Here is a 24,895-nt window from a genome sequence, read left to right as displayed (position 1 = left end):
AGATTAACGAGCAGAAACACCGTGTAAATGCCATATAATCCAATACACCCGAATAGGAAATAACCAGGATTAAGATCGCCCATTTATTTGCTAAATTATAAGGCTACTCAATGCGCATTGTGCCTTTAAGAAAATGACATGATACGGACTCCAGCACACAGTATTTCACGTGTCTAATACGTAGCCCCTGATTGGCCATTGGGCATTCATTGTCTCACCGGATTGGTTTTTTGCCTTAGCAACGGAACGCCATTTTGAATGAAGGGCAGGGGAGTAAAGAAGTCCGAAAGGGGGCTTTCTCACGGGAACGGGGATGCATTAAACACAGGTTTAATAAGATGATTAGCGATGGTGGACTGCCACTGGTGACAATCGAGCGGTTGACGTTGAAGCAGACGTGATCGGGAGGGATTTGGGGAAGCCTTACTTGCAGTAGAGGTAAGGTTGCAATAAGGAAGCTGCTCATTGGATGCTTCACAAAGCTTAGGCTCAGTATGGAGACTCACGAATAATCCACATTCCTCGCGGGGAGGGGGGCAGGTAGTTAGCCAGCAGCGGAAGCTGCGCCGCTTCACATGTTGGCCGCTACTAAGTCTCGCTGTTATTAATTGTGACGTATTTATTTTTCTGAAAGCTTTCCCTCCTCTTTGCATGGGAATCTATGCCTGTTTTCAGTGCGTAGAATGACCTGCCCTTTTATTGGAGGCCACCGTACCTGACTATATGTGGTGGGCAGATGTCACCCAATCCCCCCTCCCCGTTTTCACTGAGCTAGCTGGTTGAAATACCTAACTAGTCAAATGTAAAATGCAAACCTTTTTCCGTAAGACAGTCGCGTATGTAGGTGAGATTCAGTTACGCTGCCAATGACCTTGCTTATTCCGCCATGGAAGCCCTGACCTTATTCCGTCGCTTTTAACATTGCAGTAGCCTTTCATGTACCACTACATCCAAAATAGTAACTGCATTTATAATTAATTATTTTATACTTAGCTTATTGCTTTGTTAAGGTGTCCTGTGCTGTACAGTCCACTACCAAATACTTTTACTTGAAAGCATATATCCCTGTTATGTACCAGTTACTGAGAGCAATTAACATTACTCATGCATATGTAGTCAATGTGTTCAAACTACTTTTGTCTAGCAAGGGGCCCAATGGGGCCAGAGATTATTACTGAACCGTATCTAGGGAATTTGAAAACTGTTGATATGCATACAGTGTGAGAGTAAAGGTATACACATTATTTTTGCTGTATTATAAACATTATTCAATTATTCAGATGCAAAAGTAAATAAACATAATATCATGATTAACATCCTCCAATACTGAGGAGTTTTTTTCAGGTTTGGTGCAACTTTAATTTACTTTCTTAAAGATGATCATCACCTGCCCCTTTTATAATTTTTGGAGTTATACGCTTTTAGCCATTCATACAGATGGATGATTTCCTGTAGTTTTTTTAGGCTGTGAGGTGTAATATGCACCCTTCTGGGATTTGAGCTAAGAGCATCAAAATGAAAAACCACTGTCGTTTATCTACTGTGATATGTGTGCATCTTGATTGTCTGACATTCAGTATACAAAGACCCTCTACCTAGGTACAATATAGGGACAAAAGCATTGGGACACCTGGCCATTACACCCACATGACCTTCTATGACGTCCCATTCTAAACCCATAGGCATCAATATGGAGTTGCTCCCCCCCTTTACAGCTATAACAGCTGCCACTGCTGGGAGGACTTTCCACAAAATTTTGGCGTGTGTCTGTGGGGATTTTTGCCCACTCATCCAGAAGAGCATTGTATGAGGTCCGGCACTGATGTTGGACATGAAGGCCTGGCTCACACTCTCCATTTTAGTTTATCCCAATGGTGTTTGATGGGGTTGAGGTCAGGGTTCTGTGTGGACTGGTCAAGTCCTTCTTCACCAAATTCATCCAGCCATATCTTTATGGACTTTCTGCTGACACATTAATTAATCTTTACTGGAAATAAGGGGCCAAGCCCAACCCCATACCATTATCCCTCCTCCACCAAACTATACAGTTGGAACATTGCAGTTGGGCATGTTTTCTCCTGGCATTCGTCAAACCCAGATTCATTCCACAGAACACGTTTTCTTGGCTCCAGCGTCCTGTGTGCTTCATGCCACTCCAACCGACACTTGCCATTGCGCTTGGTGATGTGAAGCTTGCATGCAGCTGCTTGGCCATGGAAGCCCGTTCTATGAAACTCCCAGTGCACAGTGTTTGTGCTGGAGCTAATTCCAGAGAAAGTTTGGAACCATACAGTTAATGAGTCAAAAGAGTGTTGGTGACTTTTACACACTATGCGCCTCAGTACTCGGTGATCCCGCTCTGAATGAAATACCTAAATTCAATGATTAAGAGGTGTGTCCCAATATTCTTGTTCATATAGTGTAGATTGGTTTCCATTGAGGGCGGCATGGTGGTGCAGTGGTTAGCACTGTTGCCTCACACCTCTGAGACCTGGGTTCAAGTCTCCGCCTGGGTCACATGTATGTGGAGTTTGCATGTTCTCCCCATGTCGTCGTGGGGTTTTCTCCGGGTACTTCGGTTACCCCCCACAGTCCAAAGACATGCTGAGGCTAATTGGAGTTGCTAAATTGCCCGTAGGAGTGCATGTGTGAGTGAATGGTGTGTGAGTGTGCCCTGCGATGGGCTGGCCTCCCATCTTGGGTTGTTCCCTGCCTAGTGCCCATTGCTTCTGGGATAGGCTCCGGACCCCCTGCAACCCAGTAGGATAAGCGGTTTGGAAAATGGATGGATGGTTTCCATTGAAGTACTCTTAATCTGCAGTAATTTGTTCTTTGCACTGGGAATCCTGCTTTCATAGGCTTTCTCTCTTTGTGGATTCAGTTATGTCCTACAGCATGTCCTGCATGCCACTGGGAGACTAATTTCCAGAGACTGTTTCTGCCTTGCTCCGGCTGTACACACACTAGGATGATGTCGTCTCCAGTGAGTTAAGCATACTGGATGTGTTTCCAGCAACATACCCGAGTTCCGCTTAACAAAACCCACAGGCAGTCTTGGGCTTATCGACTACTTCTCTCTCTGTTTTTGGTGTAGTTTTTTGGCAAACCAAAATGTTCTCAAACTACTGATGTAAGTGGCATGGGAGGGTCTTTGAGTTCTCCAGCACTAGCTGTAACCAATATGGATGGGTGAAATAACTTTTTTTTCTTAACTCGTTCAGAACGACAGACTTGAAGGACTGACTAAGTTAGTGAGTGACTGGATGAACGAGAGAGTAGGCTTATACATTCAGTCCCACGTTTAGTTTCCAGCCAATCATATGCTGACTTACAACACGCCCTTACATGCCTCGCTGGTTCTTACTGGCCGTAGTCGATGAGGGAAGCAGCATTCATGTCATATGTCTGAGGACATTCAGAGTGGTGAGTGTCTCTGATAATGCTTAATGCCCTGGACCTACATTCCTGGATGTGGATGTCCTGCAGGGTCCTGATTGTCTCTGATAATGCTTAATGCCCTGGACCTACATCACTGGATGTAGATGTCCTGCAGGGTGCTGAGTGTCTCTGATAATGCTTAATGCCCTGGACCTACATCCCTGGATGTTGATGTCCTGCAGGGTCCTGAGTGTCTCTGATAATGCTTAATGCCCTGGACCTACATCCCTGGATGTAGATGTCCTGCAGGGTCCTGAGTGTCTCTGATAATGCTTAATGCCCTGGACCTACATCGCTGGATGTAGATGTCCTGCAGGGTGCTGAGTGTCTCTGATAATGCTTAATGCCCTGGACCTACATCACTGGATGTAGATGTCCTGCAGGGTGGTCAGTGTCTCTGATGATGCTTAATGCCCTGGACCTACATCCCTGGATGTAGATGTCCTGCAGGGTGGTGAGTGTCTCTGATAATGCTTAATGCCCTGGACCTACATCACTGGATGTAGATGTCCTGCAGGTTGGGCAGTTTTTCATGGTGTTTTTCTTGATGCTCCGTACTGCGCACTGCAGGGCTCTGCAGTCCTCAGAGCTGCAGCTGCAGCTGCCATATCAGGCAGTGATGATCCCAGAGAGCACAGATCTCACAACAGTGCTGTAGAAGGTTTTTTACAGCGCATTTAGACTTTCCTCAGCTGCCTAAATCAAAACTGTATTTTAACAATATCAGTACTGCTAAAGTTTTAAGAATATTTTGTCTTTATTGACAGACAAGATGTCTGCACCTGTGACTTAGATGTACATGCCTTGCTGTCTGGGAGATGTTTAAAAAGCTGTTTTGCTTTATTTTGGTCTAGGTGTTAATGATCCAAAGCTTAAATGTGTTGTATTTGCTACAGAAGTTCATGCAGAATGATTTTGTTTTTGCATGCATCTGCCACAGCTGCTCTTGCAGTACAGGACTGAGGTGTGCTTGGAGTCTGTCCCAGAAAACACTCTCCTGCTATTTGGGCCGACCATTAATTAACTTGCATGTCTTTGGAAGGAAGGGGGACCCACAACCCTGGGCCTATAGTGCTGCCCACATTATATATACGATGCACCTCTCCTTGATTCTCTGAAAACCCTTAGTATGGTGGACATGTCTGAGGCCTGTCTCGCCTCCTTTTTTGTCAAGAATATACAGTGAAACTGCAAAGATGGATGCTGCTTTTGAGGAGGCTGAGGTGAAGATCATCACGGAGGAGGTGGAGAGCTGTTACACCGTCATGGAGGTTTCCTCGCCCAAACGGAGACGGCGAGGGAGAAGCCAAGGGGAGCCTGCGGATAAATCCAAAAAGCCCAGGTAACACTGTACACACACGTCCACCATACTAAGGCGGAAGAAAGGGCGTTGTCTATAAAAGGAGAGGCTGTGTTTGTTGCCATTGCTCCCAGTGATATTTTTGTATAGTGTTTGTATATACAGTAAAATCCTGTTATAGTGGACTCACTTATAACGGAATATCTTCTATAACGAACGAGGTCCGCTGGTCCCAGCCGTGCGCCTTTAAGAACATGCAGAAAAAGCATCGGATATAGCGGACTCGCATATAATGGAATTTCGCTTATAACGGACAAACAATTTGGTCCCCAGGGCCGCTTTTAGCTGTAGTTTTGTTCGCTATAATGGACATGCAGGCTCCGCCTACAAGGCGCGTGGCGTGCCGGTGATATCCAGCGCAGATCTGTAGTCAGGATTATTAATAGTCATGCATCTGGTCAGTTGGATTACTACATGTACAATATAACAGTTTATACCACAAGTGTATCTGCTGGGGTGTGGCATGAGTAAATGGTGTCCTGTAGTTGTATTCTGGGCATGAAGCAACTAATGGACTTTGGATATAACGGACTGTTTTGCCAGGTCCCTTGAAGTCTATTATAAGTGGAATTTACTGTATACACTGGAAAGTACAAAATTCTGAATTTATGAATTTTGCCCTATTCTATTCATGAATTGGAATTTGTTTCAAATTGGCCACATCCCATAGGGATGTTGAAATAGAATTTGAATGACAGGAAGAAGAATTAATTCAATTCAATTCAATGCAATTACACAACCCAGTAATGTAATTAATCTAGTAAAACATTGATGTACATGTATGTAATAGATTTATGTTCTCGATGGTGGATGACGGATGAATCACATGATACGCATATTTTTTCATCCATTTTTTAAAAAACCGTTTAATAAATACCATGTCTGTCATTTTTGTATGAAGTCTCAAATATATTTTCAATACATTCAAATAATACACACTTTTGACATTTTTGTGTCTAAAACGCTCAGGCGGTGCAACCATCGAACCAAATGAACAGTGGTAAAATGATTAAAATTGTTATTTAAGTAATTAAAAAAATTTAATTTAAGCGTTTTGACATTCTATTTTCGTAACCTTTAAATTCATTAAAAAAACCCAAAACACTTTGTTTTTAAAAGTGCTGAAAACCATTTGTGCACAAGTTCACACTGCCTCTAATGTTAGACGGCACAACCAGGAAAAATGAGGTTTTAATTTAAAGTCATTTTAAAGTGAGCTTTACGGTGCAGTGATTAAGTAGTAGGTGTAAGTATTGACAAAAATTACCCATAACCGTAAAAATGATAAGTAGTTTCATAAAATGGATGGATGGATGGATTTTCTGAAATTCATTGGACGATTTGTCTTTCCTGGGCAGGTCTGCATACCTCCTGTACTATTTTGACGTCCACCAGAGTATGCAGCAGGAGTATCCTGACCTCCCGCAGTCTGAAATCAACAAGAGGATCAGTGAGAGTTGGAAAAGGCTCAACGTGGCTGACAAAGGCTACTATCTGGAGAGGGCTAAGCTGGAGAAGGACGGAATTGACGCAGTATGTTGCCGCTGTGTGCTCTGTGGCTGGGGTCAGAGGCCTGATTTTGTATCATTCAACCCCATGCTGCAAGTCAGTTCTTGTGACGTCGTCAGGGATAGGACATCCTGTCTAACATAATCCCTCCCTCCCCTGCCATCTCCTAGAACAGCCAAACAGTGGGCACCTCTGCAGATGTCCCAGGCTTCCGGAAGATTCTCCCCCGAGCAAACTATGTGCTGCTTCCTAAAGGAACAATGGCAGAGGACAGGGCGGCTGGGCCGGTGGAGGTGTGCGTGGAGACCGTCGACCCCCTAGGAGAAGGACTCCAGCCACTCTCGCACGAGGCCCTCTTCTCGCCCATGGCCCTTGGCAGCGAGGTTGAGCTGTCAGAGCAGTGCATCGCCATCGAGGGGCTGACGGATGAGACGGCTGCGGCACTGAGCCACTCCGGTGCTCTGCAGCAGATCCTATCTCAGTGCTCATCCAATGGCATGCAGGATAAGCAGCCGTCCGGCTTCCTCGTCAAGGAGGAGCCTGCGGAAACGGGCGACGCCTACACCGCTGTCGGCATGGAGATGGAGGAGAGGATCACGGGTACCGCTGTGGTGCACCAGGTCAAAGATGACGCCACACACCTGGTCACCATAGTTCCCAGCCCAGTAAGACCTGGTTTTTAGTTATCCTGTTGGCTAAACTTGTTTTGAGGTTGAATAGTGAGAAATCTCCTTCTGTCTTCTGTAGGACTTGGTGGAAACCAAGGTAGCTTCTGCACCAAGTTCTGTCCTCATGGTTCCTGTTGGGTCCACTCAGGAGCCTGATCCCAAACCCTCATTTAAACTGGTCAGTTATTTTGTTTCTAAAAGACTAATTATTTATATTTCATTTGTTTTTCGCTGCTGTAGAATCAGCGTTTGTCATGCCTTTGCAGACACTCCCAAGACGACCTGTATTTGTTTTCTTTATGGACTGAGGACAGAGAGCGTAACACCTTGTGGTTGTTGTACTTTTCAGTCGATAAAATACACTAGAAGAGGGCGTGGAAGCTGCCACACTCCGGGCTGCTCCTTCTCCTACGTCACCCGTCACAAACCACCCAACTGCCCGGAATGTGGACAGCACCTTGGGGGCAAGTGGGTGGCCAACGTAAGTCTCCAGGCCCCTCCTGTCACACCCATGGCGTCAAGGTGGGAGGATCGGCACCTGCTGACCACCTGAGCTCCTTATTTTTCCTCCTAGACTCCTCTTGTAATGTAAAGACATGCAGTTAGACCAAATGGCAACTGTAAATTGCTCTTAGTGTGTGAGTGTGTGTGGATGTGAATACCCTGCATGCAATCAACCGGAATTCCCTCTAGGGCAGGAGAGCCCAACAGACAGCTGGGGAGTTGGGGGTCCTTGACAGTAAAAGGACCAGTCAAAAGTTTGGACGCGTCGTCTACAAAGGAGAGTGATAGTGTGGCATCACATGACCTGGCCATCTGACTATGGACAGCAGAAATGGTTTTGGAGGAATGTGACCAGAGAAAAACTGGCCAATGAAAATATGTGGGACCTCATTTGCGGCAGCTGGAAAAGCATCCCAGGAGGCCGCCTCATGGACATGGGATAGAGGAGACTGTAGGGTCAACCAGTCCCTGTAGCATTTAGGGTTAAGGGCCTTTTTGAAAGGCCCAATGGTGGCATCACTCTGCCAGTAATGGGATTTCAACCAGCAGTATTCTGATTCCTAAGTCACATAGCTGCCCCACCACCCAATAAATTATTATTATTTTGTTTAATCCTTTTGGTCAGTAAATACTTCCATTTATGTTTTGTATTGATTTTGATTTACTTATAATTAGTCTAAAATGTACTGAATATTACAAATAAACCTTTCTATGGGTAGGTATGTCCACTCTTTTCACTGGTACTGTATGTAGCGTGCGGTCGATGTACAACAAAAGGTCCCCAGTAGTGAAACGCTGAACAAACCAGGAACCAAACAGCTAGTCTGAGAACCGCACAGCAAGCAACATGCTAAGCAACATGCTAAGCCCCCTAAACAAATTTTAACAAAGAAAGGATGCAGTTGTCTGTATAACTTTCCTGATCATGCTTGAGCAGAAAGAATATGACTGAATCTTAATTATATATCTGTGTCTGCAAAAGATGCATGAAATGTTTTCCTTTCTCGGAGGAGTATTGGACGGATAGATGTTGGATTGGTTTATTCTGAATTGAATGAACTGTCAGCCTGGTCAAGGATCCTAGCCTCATGCCTTGTGCTTCTTGGATGTTCCATGTACCCCCCCCCCCAATACAAATGGGGAAAAAAAACCATGTTCTTGTACAGTTAGTTGAATGGATGCATAAATATAAATTCACTTAGGAAACTGTCGAAAGAGCCTGTAACATTAACGGATCTCCAGGGTCAACTCACTTGGGCTCGGTGATAAATGTTCTTGTGCAGCATTGCAGAAAGATTCTGTCATTCAGTGCTAATGTGGACGTGCGGTCATGCTGTATGAAGACTGCATTGTAGACGGTTTCCTTCTGGCACAATAAGATGCATTTTCAGTAGTTATTCCTGGCATGTCTCAGAGGATTCTCCCACCCAATTCCCTTCAGGCAAAGAGAGGTCAGACCAAAGCAGCCGCTCTGACCTCTAAATCATCTGCACGGAAGCCGACAAAGCATCCAGGGGGCAGTGACCAGCCTGGCATGACTCAGCAGCCCGAGCCAGTGACGCGGTTGGCCGTGACAACGACCGCATCCGACACCGACGGAACACAGCGGAAAGAAGCGGTCATGACTGGCAACTCCCCAATGGATGCCTCATCCACCCCCCAGGGCAGGAACATGGAGAATGAGGGGGCTGTCACCGAACCCACAGATCCCAACATGAATCAGCGACAAGTGCTGAAATTACCTGCAGGGGGCAGCATAGCTCTTATGCAGCAGGCAACTGGAACAAAGACAACAGCAATGTGAGGACAACAGAAATACCTAATAACACAAAAGAAATGTAAATGCAGGTAAACTACTGACTAGCAGCAATGTTTTTCTTCTTTCTTATCGCCGCCTTGCCCTCTGCAGCTGCCTGAAAGGGGCTCCAGCATCCAACGTCCGGGAGAAAACACGGCAGAAGACCCCCGGCATCGGTCCAAAGAGGCCCGTTCGCGCCATCCTGCCCGCACCCACACAAATAGGTGAGCACCTTCCTTCCTGAGCAGAGAAGCTAAAGAAATCAAATAGTGTAATTAAGGGACAAAAGCCAAGTAGTTCAGAAGGGAAGAAGGTGCAGTGTACGTATGGGGAAGCCTTACTAGGGGATTGCAACTCAGCGCTACAGAATTCAGTAACATGAGAAAATGCAGTGGCAGTTGTGTTTTCAAGAAGATTGTTATTTAGGTGGTTTAATTGGCATCTGGAAGCAGTCGGCTTGTTTTCCGTTTAGCTATTTTTTTTTCACTCTTCAATCAGAAACACAGACAGTTGTAGGACGGTCATGTAGCAAGAAAAATAAGCAACGATCGAAATGCTCGTATAGTTGAAATGATTCAGTGTTCTTGTGCTAATTGATGCCACTGAACAGGATTAAAATGCCCATGAAAGTGGTGATTTTAATGCAGAAATGCTGCATGAAATGTGTCTTGTGCAGTTAACCCATCTGTGATGTTGTGACATAGCAGGGGGCAGCTAATCCAGCACTGGGGGAGCAGTGCTTGGGGGTGGTACCTTGCTCAGGGTACCTCAGTGGTGCCTTGCTGGTCGGGGATTCGAACCTGCAATCTTGCAATTACAAGAGCCCTTCCCTAACCATCAAGCCACCACTGCCCCCCCTCATTAATACTGTATTTTCTTAATTGAGTTCTGCAGTATGTGCAGACAACCACTTTTCAGCAGAAGAATATAAAATGCAAAAATGTAGAAAATTATGGTATGAAAAATGAATGAGCAGTAGTGGAGGGCATCGTCACAGCAGGCCGGGTGAAAAGCTGAAATCTTCTTTGGGAAGTTTTGGGAAGACTTATTTGCTTGGTCAGTGTAGTGTAGGATGCAGGCTGATCACCTGAGGGTGACTTGGCAAATTCTGGGCAGTGTCTTCACTGCATCCGTCAGGCTCAACTTTTATTTCCCAGTCCAGTTTTATCCAAATCAGGTATGCTGTCTGGTCAGAAGGGGGCATTGTCCTGTATAGCCATTATTATGTAGGCCAGGACTGGTCTGTACTGAATGATACTCAGTCGTAACTAGGCAACATGGTCAAACTCAGGGATGCTAATGAACTTAGCGGGTGACCTGAAACGGTCTGTTTGGGAAAAGCAGCCACGTCTCAAAGACGAGAACAGAGTGACAAAAGCTTTTATCATCTTGTGGTCGTTGGCAGGTTCCGGCTCTCGAACTGCGTTTGTCCAGTGGGTGACGGTGCCACCGGAGAAGGTCAAAGATGCAGCTCTGTCCAAGTTAAACAGCAAAGCAGGTTGGTTACCTGCTTATTAACAGTCATACGTCACTCACTGAAAATGCAGTTTCTTTAGTGCTGTTTAAGTCATTTATATTATTGGGCAGTAAGCAACTGTATAACTGCAAGCCATAGTGAACCCTGTGATGTTTACGCTTTCTAAAAGATCTGATTTGAATTTCTCCTGTATTATCAAATGGTCAGTTTAATTGCATTTTGAATTAATGCAAACCTCTCATTGTGCAATACTTATAATTTATTATTATTATTATTATTATTATTATTTTACAGGCAAGCTAGCAGCAGGGAAGGTTCCAAGCCTGAAGCCCAACACACTCAAGCAACTTGGACAGGCTGTTAAACCTTTGCAGCTGGAACAGGTGAGAATACAGGATGGCTGTTATTATGTACGTATTTTTTCAGAATTGTTTAGTACATCATTTGTTCCTTTCTGTACACACAATGAAGTGAATGAATACATTTGTAAACTGGCAGAACCTAATTTTGCAAGCAGATGCACAACACAGAAAACATTATGCTAATAGTGAGGTGGTTACGATTAATGCTGGTTACAGTCAGTCAAAATCCATGCTTTGGGAATATTTCGGTTTGCCAGTAAATTACACCGACACCTATGGGAGTCTGTCAGCTGTGTTTTTACCAGACTTGGATACGTTGCCGAAAACACATCTAGCATTTTCATTTGAGATGACATCATCTTAATGACATCATCTGAATGACATCATCTGAATGACATCATCTGAATGTGTGTGTGACCGGAGTGAGGCAGAAACAGCTTCTGTAAATTAGTGTCCCTGAGCCGTTTAAGGAGCTTTTGCCAGAACATTTAGATTTGGCTTTAAAAATAATGGCGGCTACGGGGGTGTTTATCACTACAGATATGTAGCTATACTCTGTATTAGAGAACATGGTATTTAGTTCATTATGCTTATTCTTGTGTTATTATAATGTTATATTTTTAATTTTTAAATAATTTTACATATTTATTTTTGTATGTGCAAATAAGCATCTCTTAGGTTTTGTTATTTGGACATGCTGATAAAACCATTGTGTTTGATTTACTGTTCCCAAATGTGTTTGCGGCTTTAATAATAGGCTAAACAATATCAAAACAAATCCTGTTTTCCCTGCTGTACCAAAATTGCGTTGAACCGTGTATTTTGTGCCTCGTCACACCCCTAAAATATAGCACACGTGCTCACATGTGACTCCCCTCAAACTTTTACCGAGTTACTGGTGCCAGACTGTGCGGGGGGGGGGGGGGGGGGGGGAGTGGCTTAGAGCCTGCTGTGGTTCTGTAGGCAGCCTCTGTCTGATTGGCCCACTGGGCCGCGCTGAGGTGGGAGTCCCACAGTGACTCTCCGTCTCAATTTGTCTCACACCTTATCCTTGTAGAATCATCCCGTTCCTGCCAACACTAGTCACTATATAGTGACCGACAAAGGGCTGAAGATTCTGTCGGTTGTGTCCTTCAAACAGAACCAGACCTCCATGTTGGTAAGTCTGCAAATCAGTCAGTAACTTTTAAGAAGACAGTGTCTCGGTGAAGTGCAGTGATCTTATGTCTGTAAAAATGGTGATACCTTGCTGATAAAATATAGTTTATGAATAATACTTAAGGTGCCGTGGGATCTCAGTGGCTTCTCACCTCCAGGCTTTGCTGTTTGTAATTCCATCCCTGCCTCTGTGTGCATGGAGTTTGTATTTTTCCCTGAGCTTGTGTGGGTTTTTCTCCAAGTACTTAGGTTTCTGCAAACATGCAGTTGGGTGAATCACTGTCTCTAATTTGCACATAGTTTATAAGAGAGTGTGCGTGGGTGGGTGGGCATGTTGTCCAGGGGGCCCCCGACCTTGTACCCTGTGCTGCCTGCGATAGGCTGCCAGCTGTCAGTGATGCTGAACTGGAAAATTGGTTATGGGTGGGTGGGTGGGTGGGTGGGTGTGTGGATGGATGGATGGTTGGGTGGATGGATGGATGGATGGATGGGTGTGTGGATGGTTGGTTGGGTGGATGGATGGATGGATAGGTGGGTGGATGGTTGGTTGGGTGGATGGATGGATGGATAGGTGGGTGGATGGATGGTTGGGTGGGTGTGTGGGTGAGTGGATGGGTGGGTGTGTGGGTGGATGGATGGTTGGGTGGATGTGTGGATGGATGGATGGATGGTTGGGTGGGTGTGTGGATGGATGGATGGATGGGTGGGGGTGTGGATGGATGGATGGGTGGGGGTGTGGATGGGTGGCTGGGTGGGTGGGTGGATGGATGGTTGGGTGGGTGTGTGGATGGATGGATGGATGGATGGGGGTGTGGATGGATGGATGGATGGTTGGGTGGGTGTGTGGATGGATGGATGGTTGGGTGGGTGTGTGGATGGATGGATGGGTGGGGGTGTGGATGGATGGATGGGTGGATGGTTGGGTGGGGGTGTGGATAGATGGATGGATGGATGGGTGGGGGTGTGGATGGGTGGCTGGGTGGGTGGGGGTGTGGATGGATGGATGGGTGGGTGCTAGGCATCAGTGTACGCTGCGCCCCTGTATTTCTCATGATGCGTGTTGCTGTGACAGGATTTGGGCTTGTCCACAGCCCGGGGCCGGGGCAAGTGCAAGAACCCCAGCTGTGACTATGTGTACAAGAACCGACACAAGCCGCAAGTGTGTCCCAGCTGCGGCTGGGAGCTCAGCAAGAAGGCGGCCACCAAGCCCAAGCTCTTTGTGAGTCTCGCATCCCACCCAGCTCTCCTTAAAGGTTTTATTTTGGGGGTGGGGGGGCAGCATTACACAATGATAACGAACCCATAAACGAATGGGATTTTTATAGTCTGTAATCTATTATAGATTGTGCCTATCTAAGTGTGTGGGCATTGCTGTCTGGGTCCCCCTCAGCCTGGGTACCCAAATGTTGCCTGGGAGAGGCTCTAGACCCCCCCGAAACTGCGAGCTCAACCAAGATAAGCGAGATGAATGGATGGATTAGATTGATAGATTTTATTAACCCATGGGGGGGGGGGGGCAAATAAAAGCAAACATCCAATAGTGCAATTAAGGAACGGAAAAACAAGCAAGATGAGTCTGAAATGTACGTACAATGTCCATATAACAGCATCTTACCTGGTAGTGCACAGCGCACTCAGACAGACAGACAGACAAACGGATGGATGGATGGATGGATTTTCTCTCTGTAATAACTGTGTTTACTCGCGTCCCATCTGCCTGTCCTCCTTTGATCAGCCCCAGACCATCCATGACCCTGAGCAGAATAACAAGCTGATTGGGTCGATAGATGCATATTGCTATAATGTATCATTTATAATGCATAATGTATCTATGTATAATTTATAGTTCACTAATGTACTAATGTATAATAATCTCCCATTCAGCTATTTTGACGCTGTCTCTGCATCAGCACTAATGTGTCCGTTCCCCGGTCAGAGCGGTCCGGAACCGGCTTCTGCGGTTCTACTGGACCCGTACCGCGCCCTGAGCCCGACCCAAAAGGAGACGCAGCGGCAGTCGACGCTGCAGCTGCTGCGCGGCTCCATCCAGCTGCCCGAGAGCGAGGCCGAGCTGCCCGAGGCCATGGCGCTCATCCAGGAGCTGAACAGCACGCAGGTGGTGCTCTCCGGGTCCGGCGACGAGTGCGGGGCTGTGCAGCAGAGCGGCTGGCCCCGCTTCTACGAGTCGGCCGCCCGCGACTGCGCCCTCTGCAGCTTCCCCCTCTTCAAGGGCGGCCAGGGGTAAGGGCATCTCCCTCAGGCGCTCACGTGGCGTTCACATGTTACTGTGCGTGTCCGATTAGCCATTTCCAAACCTGTCAGCGTGTCAACCCAGCCGTCTGCCCTGCACTTACCGTCCAACACACCCATGTTTGTTGAACTCACCCACTTGTAACCTTCTTCGTGTAATCACTACCTCATGAAGTTAGTTCACTGATTGAGGTAATTAATTAAATGAGCTATTGGTGAAATTTTAATAAGTAAATGGAACGGCTGGGCTGCCCCTGTGGAGGGGCTTGGAAACCAAAGCTGCAGTTGTCTAGCCCAGTGTTTTCTCAACGCTGTCCTTGGGAGGGTCCATATTTTTGCTGCCCCCCAGCTCTGAGCAAAAACGAGGGCCGTCTGGGAGTCGCTGAGGACTGGTTAGAGAAACAAGATATTAGGAGCATTTTAGGCAACACAAGAAATAATGTTTTTTATTTTATTACTGTTTATATATTCTAATGTTAAAATATGTTCTTTTTCCAAATGTATACGTACTAGCCAGTTATAAAGCATTAAACAGAAGTTTGTTTGGCTGCCTAAGACTTCTGCACTGCGCTGAGGGCCACTGCGCTGAGGGCCACTGCGCTGAGGCTTTCTGCAGAGCATCTTGTGTCAGTGATTCACCATCTTTCTCTGGCCTGACTTCAGTCTCCCCCTGTTACTGCTCGCAGCTCGGTGGCGGGGCAGGAGGACTGCTGGCTTCTGACTGACTCCCACCTCCAGACAGCTACCATCCAGCTGAAGATCTGCCTGAACCCCCAGTGCCTTGCGCTGCACAGCTTCTGTGACATACACCCAGGTATCGCCGGGAGGTCATCGGGTCGCGAATCTCAGTGGCCGGAGATCTGGGAAAAGAAAACCAGGCTGGACGCGTGTGAGGCGTGTCTGGGGTGGGGGGTTATGGGGGAAGGGTCACACAAGTGGGAATTTTGTGATGGACTATAGTTTGTCAAGCATCTCCCTCATGGGGGCCTAATGGGAAGTGGGTGTTTATTAAACAACCCCCTTTCGGTTATGCATGACCAAACATGACTTGCATTTTAGCTGAAGAGGGAAAAGACACTGCAATTAAGTGTGAATTTGTGAAACGCTCCCGCACACTGGCGTGCACAATAATCTACTCTGTAATAATCTAATGTAATCTGTAACAACGCTACACTATTTTGAATGTCACATGTAACTTTATTTATTTAGTAATCAAATATTGAATTGAAGCTAGCGAGGTATATAAGTACAACATGACAGGGGTCTGCTCTGCACTGCGACATTCCCCATTGCGGTTTTGCTATGTCGCGACGTCGGCATAAGAAATTAAATTGGAAATTTTCGGGAGCTTTTTTGAGTTTTACAAAAGCTGCAGGTGACACACAAAGGCCAGCAGATGACACAGACAGTTTAGTAATTCATAAATGCATAAAATATGTGTACAGCACTGGTTTGAAGTATGCCAAGCGTGTGTACAGCACTGGTTTGAAGTATGCCAAGCGTGTGTACAGCACTGGTTTGAAGTATGCCAAGCGTGTGTACAGCACTGGTTTGAAGTATGCCAAGTGTGTGTACAGCAGCCTCTGACATGGTATCTCGCAGTGATCGTTTTATCTTGCATCTCTCGTATCTTTTTGCTTTGCTTCGCTCACCAAAGGGTGGGAAAAAATTTCACATGTTTGTTCTGGATTGCGGGCGGCTGTGCCCGTTACCCCCGCGATTTGGGAGGGTCGATTGTAATATGCAGTGCTGTTTGATCCATGGTCTGTCAGTCGACCTCACACCTCTGGAAAATGAAGGCCAGTTAAGCACTTGAACTAAGTTGTAGGGACCTGAGCCTGAGCTGTGCCCCTCCAGCAGCCCTTTAGAATGTAAATTGTGTTGTTTTTCATGTTTATCAGTTGCCTGATGTCGTTATACCACCTTGGTTCCAGGTGTTACAGAAGTGTTGAATGGTTTAAACGTTTGATATTCACCCCTGTTAGAATTTCTTTTTTCCTAAGAGGCTCAAGCAGATTTTTAGAATAGATTTTGTATTTTTTTTTGTTGATTTACATTTGTTTTTTCTTTTTTATTAAAAATTAATTTAGGTTTAAAAATTAATTTAGATTTTTCATTTGTTTGAAACGTGCCCTTGAGAGGTAAAGTGGGCTATCCCACATTTTTGACCCCTACCCCCTTTTTATTGAATATTTTCAACTGGATAAGTTGTTATTATGTTATTAAGTCATACCTCTGTGCTACCTATGATATGTATCAATTGTAGGGTATAGGCACACTGATGTTTTTGAAGAAATTTGAAGAAGTTTCTGTTTTTGTGGGATAGCCCGCTTTACCTCTCCAGGGCACACATGTTTTGGACTTTTTCTGTCCAATAAAAGTGATCCCTGTCACTGTCTCTATTCCCACCCACATGACCATTTTGTAACTTAATGAAATATTCATTATGAATAGAAGACCTCTCTCTTTATATACCATTATTATGTTGTTTACCGGTGACTCTTCCCTTCTCTGCCTAGGTCTCTTTAACGTGGGCAACAAACTGCTGGTGAGCTTGGATCTCCTCTTCAAGATCCGCAGCCAGATCAGGCTGGGGCACGACCCCAGCGAGGCAGCCCTGATGATCCTGAACGGGGTGCAGAACCAGCCTGGTAAGTTCTGTGGGTCTTCGTTTTGGGGGGGGGGTGGTCTTTGTGGTCTTTCTGGGGGTCACGCACACCCTGGGCCTGTCTCTCCCTCCCTCACTCATCCTTCCCCTCCCAGTGCACACGCTCAGCCCCAGCGAGGTCTCCCACATCCAGGAGCTGCTCTGTAGCGGCTACTGGGCCTTCGAGAGCCTGACGCCCCGCGACTACAACGACATGATCTGCGGGGTGTGCGGCATCGCGCCCAAGGTGGAGATCGCGCAGCGCAACTCCAACAATGTGCTGCATCTGAAGAATGTGGAGGTGAGGCCCACATCCAGGGGGTCTGCAGCCCAAAGCTTATACTGTCCTTATCAGGGTATTAAGTAAGGATTCGACTTATGATTAAGTTATGCAGGTGTAAGATGCTTTTAAAATGTTGGTGGATAAATTAAATAACTAAAGTATATCTTACAACACTGATAGTGTGGTGGCTCAGTGGGTAGCTCTGTGCAATGGACTGGTGTCCTGTCCATGGTATCCTCTGCCTCGTACCTTGTGCTCCCTGGTATAGGCTCTGGACTCTCCTGTATTGCATGAGCAGATATGAAAAATGGCTGGATGTATTAGAATGACACTATGTGCCTTGCAGTCACACAAGCAGCCTGATCATCTAACTTGTGATTCCTAGTTCACATGGCCGGACTTCCAGGCAGCGGACGAGGTCAACGTGGATGACTTCTGGCTGACGATGGAGAGCGAGGCGATCGAGCAGGCCGCCTTCCCCTCCAGCATCCCCATCACCAAGTTCGACGCATCCATTATAGCTCCCTTCATCCCACCTCTGATGCGAAACTCGTTTGTCATCAACACTGAGAAGGACAAGAACGTGTCCGACCTTACACCTGCAGGTAACGCGGGCCCTGTGTGGAACCATGTCACAGCCGCTACATACAGTACCAGAACCTGACCACTGGCCCAAACACAATAGAAATTGTTTTGGAGGAGTTTGACCAGAGAGCAAAGGAAAAGCGGCCAATATGAGCTCAGCATATGTAGGACCTCCTTCAGGACAGCTGGCAGAGCGTCCCAGGAGGCCACCTCATGGAACTGGAGTGGAGGAGACAGTAGGGTCAGCCAGTTCATGGAGCAATTGGGGTTAAGGGCCTGGCTCAACGGCCCAATGGTGGGATCACTCTGCTGACCCAGGGATTTGAACCCACAACCTTCTGAGTCCCAACCCACAGAGCTGCTCCCCCTCCCCCGAAAAATGAATTTCTTTTGTTTAATACTTTTTTGGTCAGTGCAAAATTCCATATACGTTTTCATGTCTTTATAATTATGCTATATTTTATGCTATTTTTTATAACAAAAATAAACTGGAAATGGAAATAATGGACCATAATACATACAGATTAAAGGTACAGATGAATGGAACTCGTATATGAATGTGGGAAGACTAAACATAGATGGGATGAAATTGAATAATAAGTATTATAAGACCACGCCCCTGTCCTCCTCTAATGCTTTTGCGTTTGGAAAACCTCCTTGTCTCAGGCGACCCCGCCGTTCTGGTGCGCCTGATCCACGAGGGAACCCTGAAGCCGGCGCTGATCCAGGAGCACAGCGCAGAGGAGCTCAGGACGCTGCTGGAGCGCAGTGGCTCCCCCTGTGACCCCGGCAGCTCCAAGGTACGAGACTGACGTCCGGAAGGCAGACACACTCGTCAGCCTGTGCGTCTCTCGGTCTGTGTGATAGGAGTCAGTCTGGCTGAGAAAATTTCTAGAAAAATGGGCGAGACAGCAAGATATAATGTAATTGCGATTATATGACGCATGCGAGGTAATAACCAGGACTTTAGATGACATATGTAAACATTTGACCTGACGCTAGCTTTTCGGTACTGTATGTGCCTGCTTACCAAACTGTGGGTGTAAGTACACGTCCGTATGGTACCAAAAAGCCGGCTTACAGACCAATATTTACGTCCATCATCTGAAGCCCTGATGATTATTGCGCATGTGCAGTATAACTGCGATGTGATACCGTGGAGCCCAAGTGTTGATCAAAATGTCTTTGTGAATCTATTAATCCCGGCCATTACGGCCATAACATGAAGGCTTGGCTCCTTTAAATCGGCATAATTTAAAGTGGCTGTTGTGAAATGTAGGAAGGATGCCACATTTTGTCTTTCGTTTCCTTTTTGAATTGATAGAGCTGACGAGGATGAAGAAGTCTGTGACGTAAGAATGTGCTTTTCACTGGAGTCGTGTTCGCGGGCCGATCGGCAGAAGTGCCACTGCTTGGTGCCACTGCTTGTTTTAGATTCACATCCAACAATCAGAGGAAATAGCATTTGTCTTTCATCCGCCTGCATTCCTACGTCTGTTTTATCCTGTTTCAAAGGCGGATTTCGGGTTTTCCCGTGCGAGAGGAGGAGGTTTTCCGTGGAACTGATGTAGGCGGCGACAAATATCACTGTCTTGTATCCCGGTCATTGTTGCGTGTTCGAACACCTCCACTCCTGCCCGCTGTTCCAAACGCGTGTAAACCCTTCATGGACCCAATTTCACTGCTTTAATAACAAGACCCTGCGAATACAAGAAAGCACACACTGCCCTGATACACCACGCAAGAAAACTAAAAAGAAACTAGTGTCAGCATAAGTTTGTGAATGTTTGATCTCCTTATTTTTGTCGTCCTCCTTCCACCCCCCTCTTATTCGTCAGCTGCAGTATAACTTCCCAGAATGTTTCACTTCTTATACTGTGCTGCTTCATGCCTGTCCGTTAAGATGAGTCAGTTTCCCGTTTGGAGTGTAGCGAGCTGCTTTGGCGAGCAGAAGCTCTGGGTTTTCAGGGGAGACATTATGAAATCTCCCAGGTCTGAGCAGGCCCACTCTGCCTAGATAAGCAGCCCCTGGCTTTGCACTGTGGTGAGACTGGGGTTTGTAGTGAGGCTACTATCTATAGCCCTCATCAGATCTCAGGTTTGACCCCCCCACCCCCCCCCTCCCAACGGCCGCTGCTGAAGGAGACCGAGCCACACAATGAATCCTTTATCTCTCTGATCATCCTAAACTGGCTCCATTGCCCACCGTCTGGGTCGACTCCAGATCAGCCCCAGGGGATCTTATCTTTAGGGCTGGAGAAATATTTATAAACCAGATAAAAATGAGAGTGGGCGTTACTAAGGCGATAGTGACAGTGTCTGCGATCTGAGGCGTATTCAGCTCCTGAAATAGCGAAGCGGCGTTGCATAACCGAGCGAGCGGGGATTGGCATTCAGGTACGGCTGCTCGTCTCACTCCATGGGCGAGCGGCCCGGTTGTGTCATCACACAATGTTGGATATTCCAGTAACAGTGAATGTGTAGTAACGTTAACGCCCTCCTGGTGGCAACTGGGCCAGTTCCAGTTATTTTCTCAGTGCAGAATCTTTCTCTTTCTGCAGTGTTTTTATTTGTTTTTTTTTTACTCCTTTTTTAACATCTACTGGGAAACAAAATAGACTGATTTCGTTTTAATTTCTGGTCCTTCTTTGTCCTGTTGTCCATTAAGTGCTGAAGCTGATTTTGTTATCTAGTCTCCTCCCGGCTGTCTATCTCCGTTCTGCTCCTTCAGGGCTGCGGGCTCCCTGGTCTTACCTCGCCCTCTCCCCTTGCAGGGCCAGATGATGGGCACCGTATGTGCCCTGTACGCCTACGTCCAGAACGGCCTTGCTTCCGTGCCCCAGCCTCCCTCTCACCTGACAGCCGGCAAGCTCTATAAGATCTGTCCTCACCAGGTAACTGCAGCGGTGCACCCTGCCAGTTGGGGGCGCTCCAAACACCATCTGATTTTTTGCGTTTATATTGAGTTCTGTCACCCACCCAGGTGTCTTAAGAGTCAGTTGCACAAGAATGCAATTTATATAATAATATATCATATATAAATATAGCTCATTGTCATAGTTAGAAGCAGCTGTGGTCTGTAGTTTTCAGAGCAGAGATCTTGGAGCTGATTGGGCGAGGCTGCCTTCCCCACACTGCATTAATAGGCTTCATTCTGCCTGGGGCCGGTCTCCTGAACGGCACCATCAACAGCCTGATCCCAACTCGGGTGGGGTGTGGCGTCCTGGGGCTTCTCTCAGTGCCCCCTACTTCCATCCCACAGGTGGTGTGTGGCTCCAAGTACATGGTGAGGGGCGAGAGCGCCAGGGACCATGTGGACCTGCTGATGTCGTCCCGCTACTGGCCGCCGGTGTACGTGACGGACTCTGCCCGCCAGGTGGCGCTCTGCACCGACGTCCAGTACCCAGAGCTGGCTTCCCAGATGTGGGGTAGGAATCAAGGCTGCTTCTGTGATCCGCTGGGTGACCCAGAGGTATGTGGAGTACAGCATTATCAGTGTTTGACAGAGTTTGGTTTGTCTGAGGGTGACTGTGTACCCTATAATGGACTAGCCTGTGGTCCAGGGCGTACAGCCCTGTGCCCTCTGCTGCCTGGGTTAGGCTCCCGGCCCCTGCAAGCCTTTACTGGATAAGTGGATAGATAAATGGGTCTAGCCCCTGCATTCTACAGTGCACCATTTTCTATGTGGTCCAGGCCCTCCCTCGACAAATATTCCAAATATTACACAAGATTTACACACAGTTAAGCTCCAAAATTGTGTCTGTAAGACCTGAAACAGATAGGCCCCTTCTTATCTTCTGTTAGCTATCTGGTCGATGTCAGGCACGCATAATCAGAGGTCATACCTAACGATTAGGAGCTCGGCCCCTCTGGTATGCATTCAGGACACGACCGGAGGCTTTTATTTTGGTGCCTTGGACTGTTGACGGGTTTAACCAGAGTGGGCCGGGGGAGGGGGAGCAGAAATAAGAGAAGGCCGTGAGAATCAAAGGGCAGTCGACACTGGGTTCTAGGGTCTGTGGGCATTTGATGAAAAATATGGCTCAGATTTTAGAGCATTGAGGAGTAAGGAAGGGGTGAGCTGAAGGGCCAGGCTCGTCACCTGGACCTGGGGTTCCAGACTGGCGGTAACTTGCTAAGATCGCGGTAAACGCTGGGCTGCCCTGACCACAGTGCCGCCGTTTTGCCCCTGCAGTACGTGTCCTGCGCCGAGCTCCAGGACCAGCATTACGGCCTGGACCTGCCAGGGGTGGAGACACCCCAGGTGCACCCTGTCACCCGATCCCAGTCCCGCTGGATCGTGCATCCTGGGCAGGTGGGGGCGGAGTCTCCCGTGCCGCGGCACTACTCCATGGAGCTCTGCCAGGAGCTGGAGCCCTACGGCAGCCTGGTGGCTTCGCTGCAGGAGGCTGGGCCCGAGGGGGGCAGCGTGCGGAACAAACCCCTGGCTTTCGACAACGCTGCCTACTACTACCTTTACAACCGGCTGATCGACTTCCTCACCAGCAAGGACATTGTCAACCAGCAGATCAACGAGGTGCTGCAAGGCTGCCAGCCTGGGGAAGTGGTCATCCGGGACGCCCTGTACCGCTTGGGCGTGGCGCAAATCAACACAGAGGCAGAAGCGGGGGCAGAGCTGGAGGAGGAGGCTGGCCTACCGTAGGGCACGGATGGACACCCCAAGGATCTGTTCTCCAGTCGAAATATACTGTCTGCAAGTCTTGAAGCCCCTTTTCATCGCAGTAGCAAATGTCCTTGCCTGCTCTTTTACCGTGACAACAAGAATATGTACTTTTGCTGTGTATTTTTTGACAATGCCAGTTCACGCGGAGCTGTCTCTTCAGACTGGGGCTGTTGTGGTGACGGAGCTTGCTAACTAGCTAATGCTCCGATGGCGCTGCATTTGAGGGGGCGGGGCTCAGGGTCACCGATAGGATGGTACAGTCCCGGGCCCTGGTTAAATTGTCTCACAACCAAAGATGAATTCTGGAATTTCAGCCTCTCCTCACAGTGATATAAAGCATATTTATATCTGCTGTGGAGGTGTGTAGGGCTTTATGTGCCCCTTCATAGACACTCCCCTCAAACCATTTCAGCCGGTATCAAGCCTGGTCGCTCCCTGCTCCTCATTGGCTGTCCTGAAGGGTCATTGTATATCAACCTACACTATTTATTTCACTGTTTTCTGTCATTTCTAATTGTGTTTCTATTACTTTTGTGTCTCTCTTTATTAGGGATTCAAGCAAGCAGCATTAGCTGCTAGATCCCTTTTGGTTTCGCAAAGATACTTATTTTTATCACTATTCCAACTGAAATTATAAAATTATCAGTATTCTTGCATTTACTTTCTTCGTTTTTTTGCCATTTTTTCCATGAATGAACTGTTTTTAAAAAAAGTTACTCTTCAGTGGATCTAGAATAGCTGTAATCCTGGGGTATGGGGTGGCTGGGGGTGCGGGGCAGGTATCTGCTTGTCAACTGGGGGGGAGATGATCCGCTGAGCTGAAAACTCTGAGCTGAAAAAAAAATGTATACTTTTTTTCTGATTGGTAAGGTTTGAAAGGTTTTTGGATTTAATCGCATTTTGCGAGCGTGCGTGTGTCTATTTCGACAGTGTCTTTTTCCCTTCGTATTAACAATCACTGTATGAATGACCTGCTGTTGGCTGCTATCTGTCCTATTAGCCCTGGCTGCTGAACCACATTAAGCCACATAATTATTACATATGATGTGAGATGCACAGACCGATGCCCTCCTTCCCTCCTCCTCCTCTCACCCACTCCCTACTGCTCTCTCCTTTCTCCCGTCGCATTCAGGCTACCCCGGACGTGCACGATGCCCAGCCTCCTGTACCTGCCAGAAGAGGGAGGCGTGCTCCCGCCTTCTGTGAAGGCATGTGGAAATGTTTTATAGTGGTCTGCTGTTATGGCATAGTGACCAGGTCCACTGTAAACACCCCTGTAGAAAATAAAGCTGTGTTTGGCCTTCAGAGCCCTGCGGTGCTATTTCAGGCTTTGATATATTTTCAAGGTGTGCGCATCTCCAAAATCCTAACGCGCCGCTCGCTGACCCCCATTCCTGTCCATCCCAAAGCCTTTCAGCTTCTGGTGTCAAGGCTGTTAAATCGAAGCAGAGTGACGTAGAGTACAGGGTCAGAGTCTCCATTTGTCACCTTCCAAGATGCCAGATGGCCAATCAGCCAAATTCTTTGTTAGAACACCTCAGAAGTCCAGCTGACCAACATTCCCAGAAAATATGTTTGAAATTTGTCATGAAAGTACAAAATCCTTAAAGTACAAAAAAAATCTTCTGTGTTGGCAAAAAGTAACTGTCTGCTCTCACTGCGGTATGGTAAGTATTTTTTTTGCATGGGTATAGCTGACAAAACAAGAATCATCGTCTAGTTTAGATGTTTACAGGGATGAATGTTACGTCATTCTTCTTCGTCCAGCGGTCATCGGTATATAATACACACCTCAAATTTGTCCATACATATCATATATACACACCACTGAGCCAAAACAATGACCACTCCCATGTGCAAGATATATAAAATGGGAAGCTAATATTCGGTAGTTGTTGACATGTTGAATGCGGAAGAAATTTACATGGATAAAGATCTGAGTGACTTTGACAAGGGCCAATCATTATGGTCAGATGACTGGGTCAGGCCATTTGAGAGACAGCAAAGCTCACTGTCAGCCATGGAGAGAGCCTACTGAGAAGGGTCTGAGGAGAGAAAATCCACAAATAGTCAACAGGATGTTGGGCAGGCAGGGCAATGCAGGATGTGAACGAAGGTTATCCCATCTGGTACGAACCAACAGATGGGCTACTCTGGCACAAGTGGTTGATA

General features: G+C 47.0%; 1 protein-coding gene across 1 annotated transcript; it reads left to right on the top strand.

Annotated features, from left to right (window-relative positions):
* The first annotated feature begins 254 nt into the window (after window positions 1-254).
* On the top strand, window positions 255-24,044 carry hmgxb3 (HMG box domain containing 3). The gene is made up of 21 exons (XM_049029172.1): window positions 255-438; window positions 4,613-4,780; window positions 6,157-6,331; window positions 6,478-6,972; window positions 7,055-7,153; window positions 7,325-7,456; window positions 8,921-9,279; window positions 9,389-9,501; window positions 10,683-10,775; window positions 11,049-11,137; window positions 12,174-12,275; window positions 13,347-13,493; window positions 14,211-14,515; window positions 15,211-15,338; window positions 17,044-17,175; window positions 17,288-17,472; window positions 17,840-18,059; window positions 18,706-18,839; window positions 20,814-20,933; window positions 21,302-21,511; window positions 22,235-24,044. Exons 2-21 carry the CDS (start codon window positions 4,635-4,637, stop codon window positions 22,700-22,702), a joined length of 3,852 nt encoding a protein of 1,283 aa, XP_048885129.1. The 5' UTR covers window positions 255-438; window positions 4,613-4,634; the 3' UTR covers window positions 22,703-24,044.
* Window positions 24,045-24,895: the final 851 nt, after the last annotated feature.

Source organism: Brienomyrus brachyistius, chromosome 10 (assembly GCF_023856365.1).
Source record: "Brienomyrus brachyistius isolate T26 chromosome 10, BBRACH_0.4, whole genome shotgun sequence".
Taxonomy (NCBI): Eukaryota; Metazoa; Chordata; class Actinopteri; order Osteoglossiformes; family Mormyridae; genus Brienomyrus; species Brienomyrus brachyistius.
Note: the sequence above shows the minus strand (reverse complement) of the source record. Positions and strands in the feature narration are given on the sequence as shown.

Bases quoted from the DNA above. Each gene is read 5' to 3' on its own strand.
- hmgxb3 (XM_049029172.1), top strand. From the start codon at position 4,635: ATGGATGCTGCTTTTGAGGAGGCTGAGGTGAAGATCATCACGGAGGAG. The intron at 6,332-6,477 runs GTATGTTGCCGC...GCCATCTCCTAG, and splicing joins AGAAGGACGGAATTGACGCA to AACAGCCAAACAGTGGGCAC. The intron at 21,512-22,234 runs GTATGTGGAGTA...TTGCCCCTGCAG, and splicing joins ATCCGCTGGGTGACCCAGAG to TACGTGTCCTGCGCCGAGCT.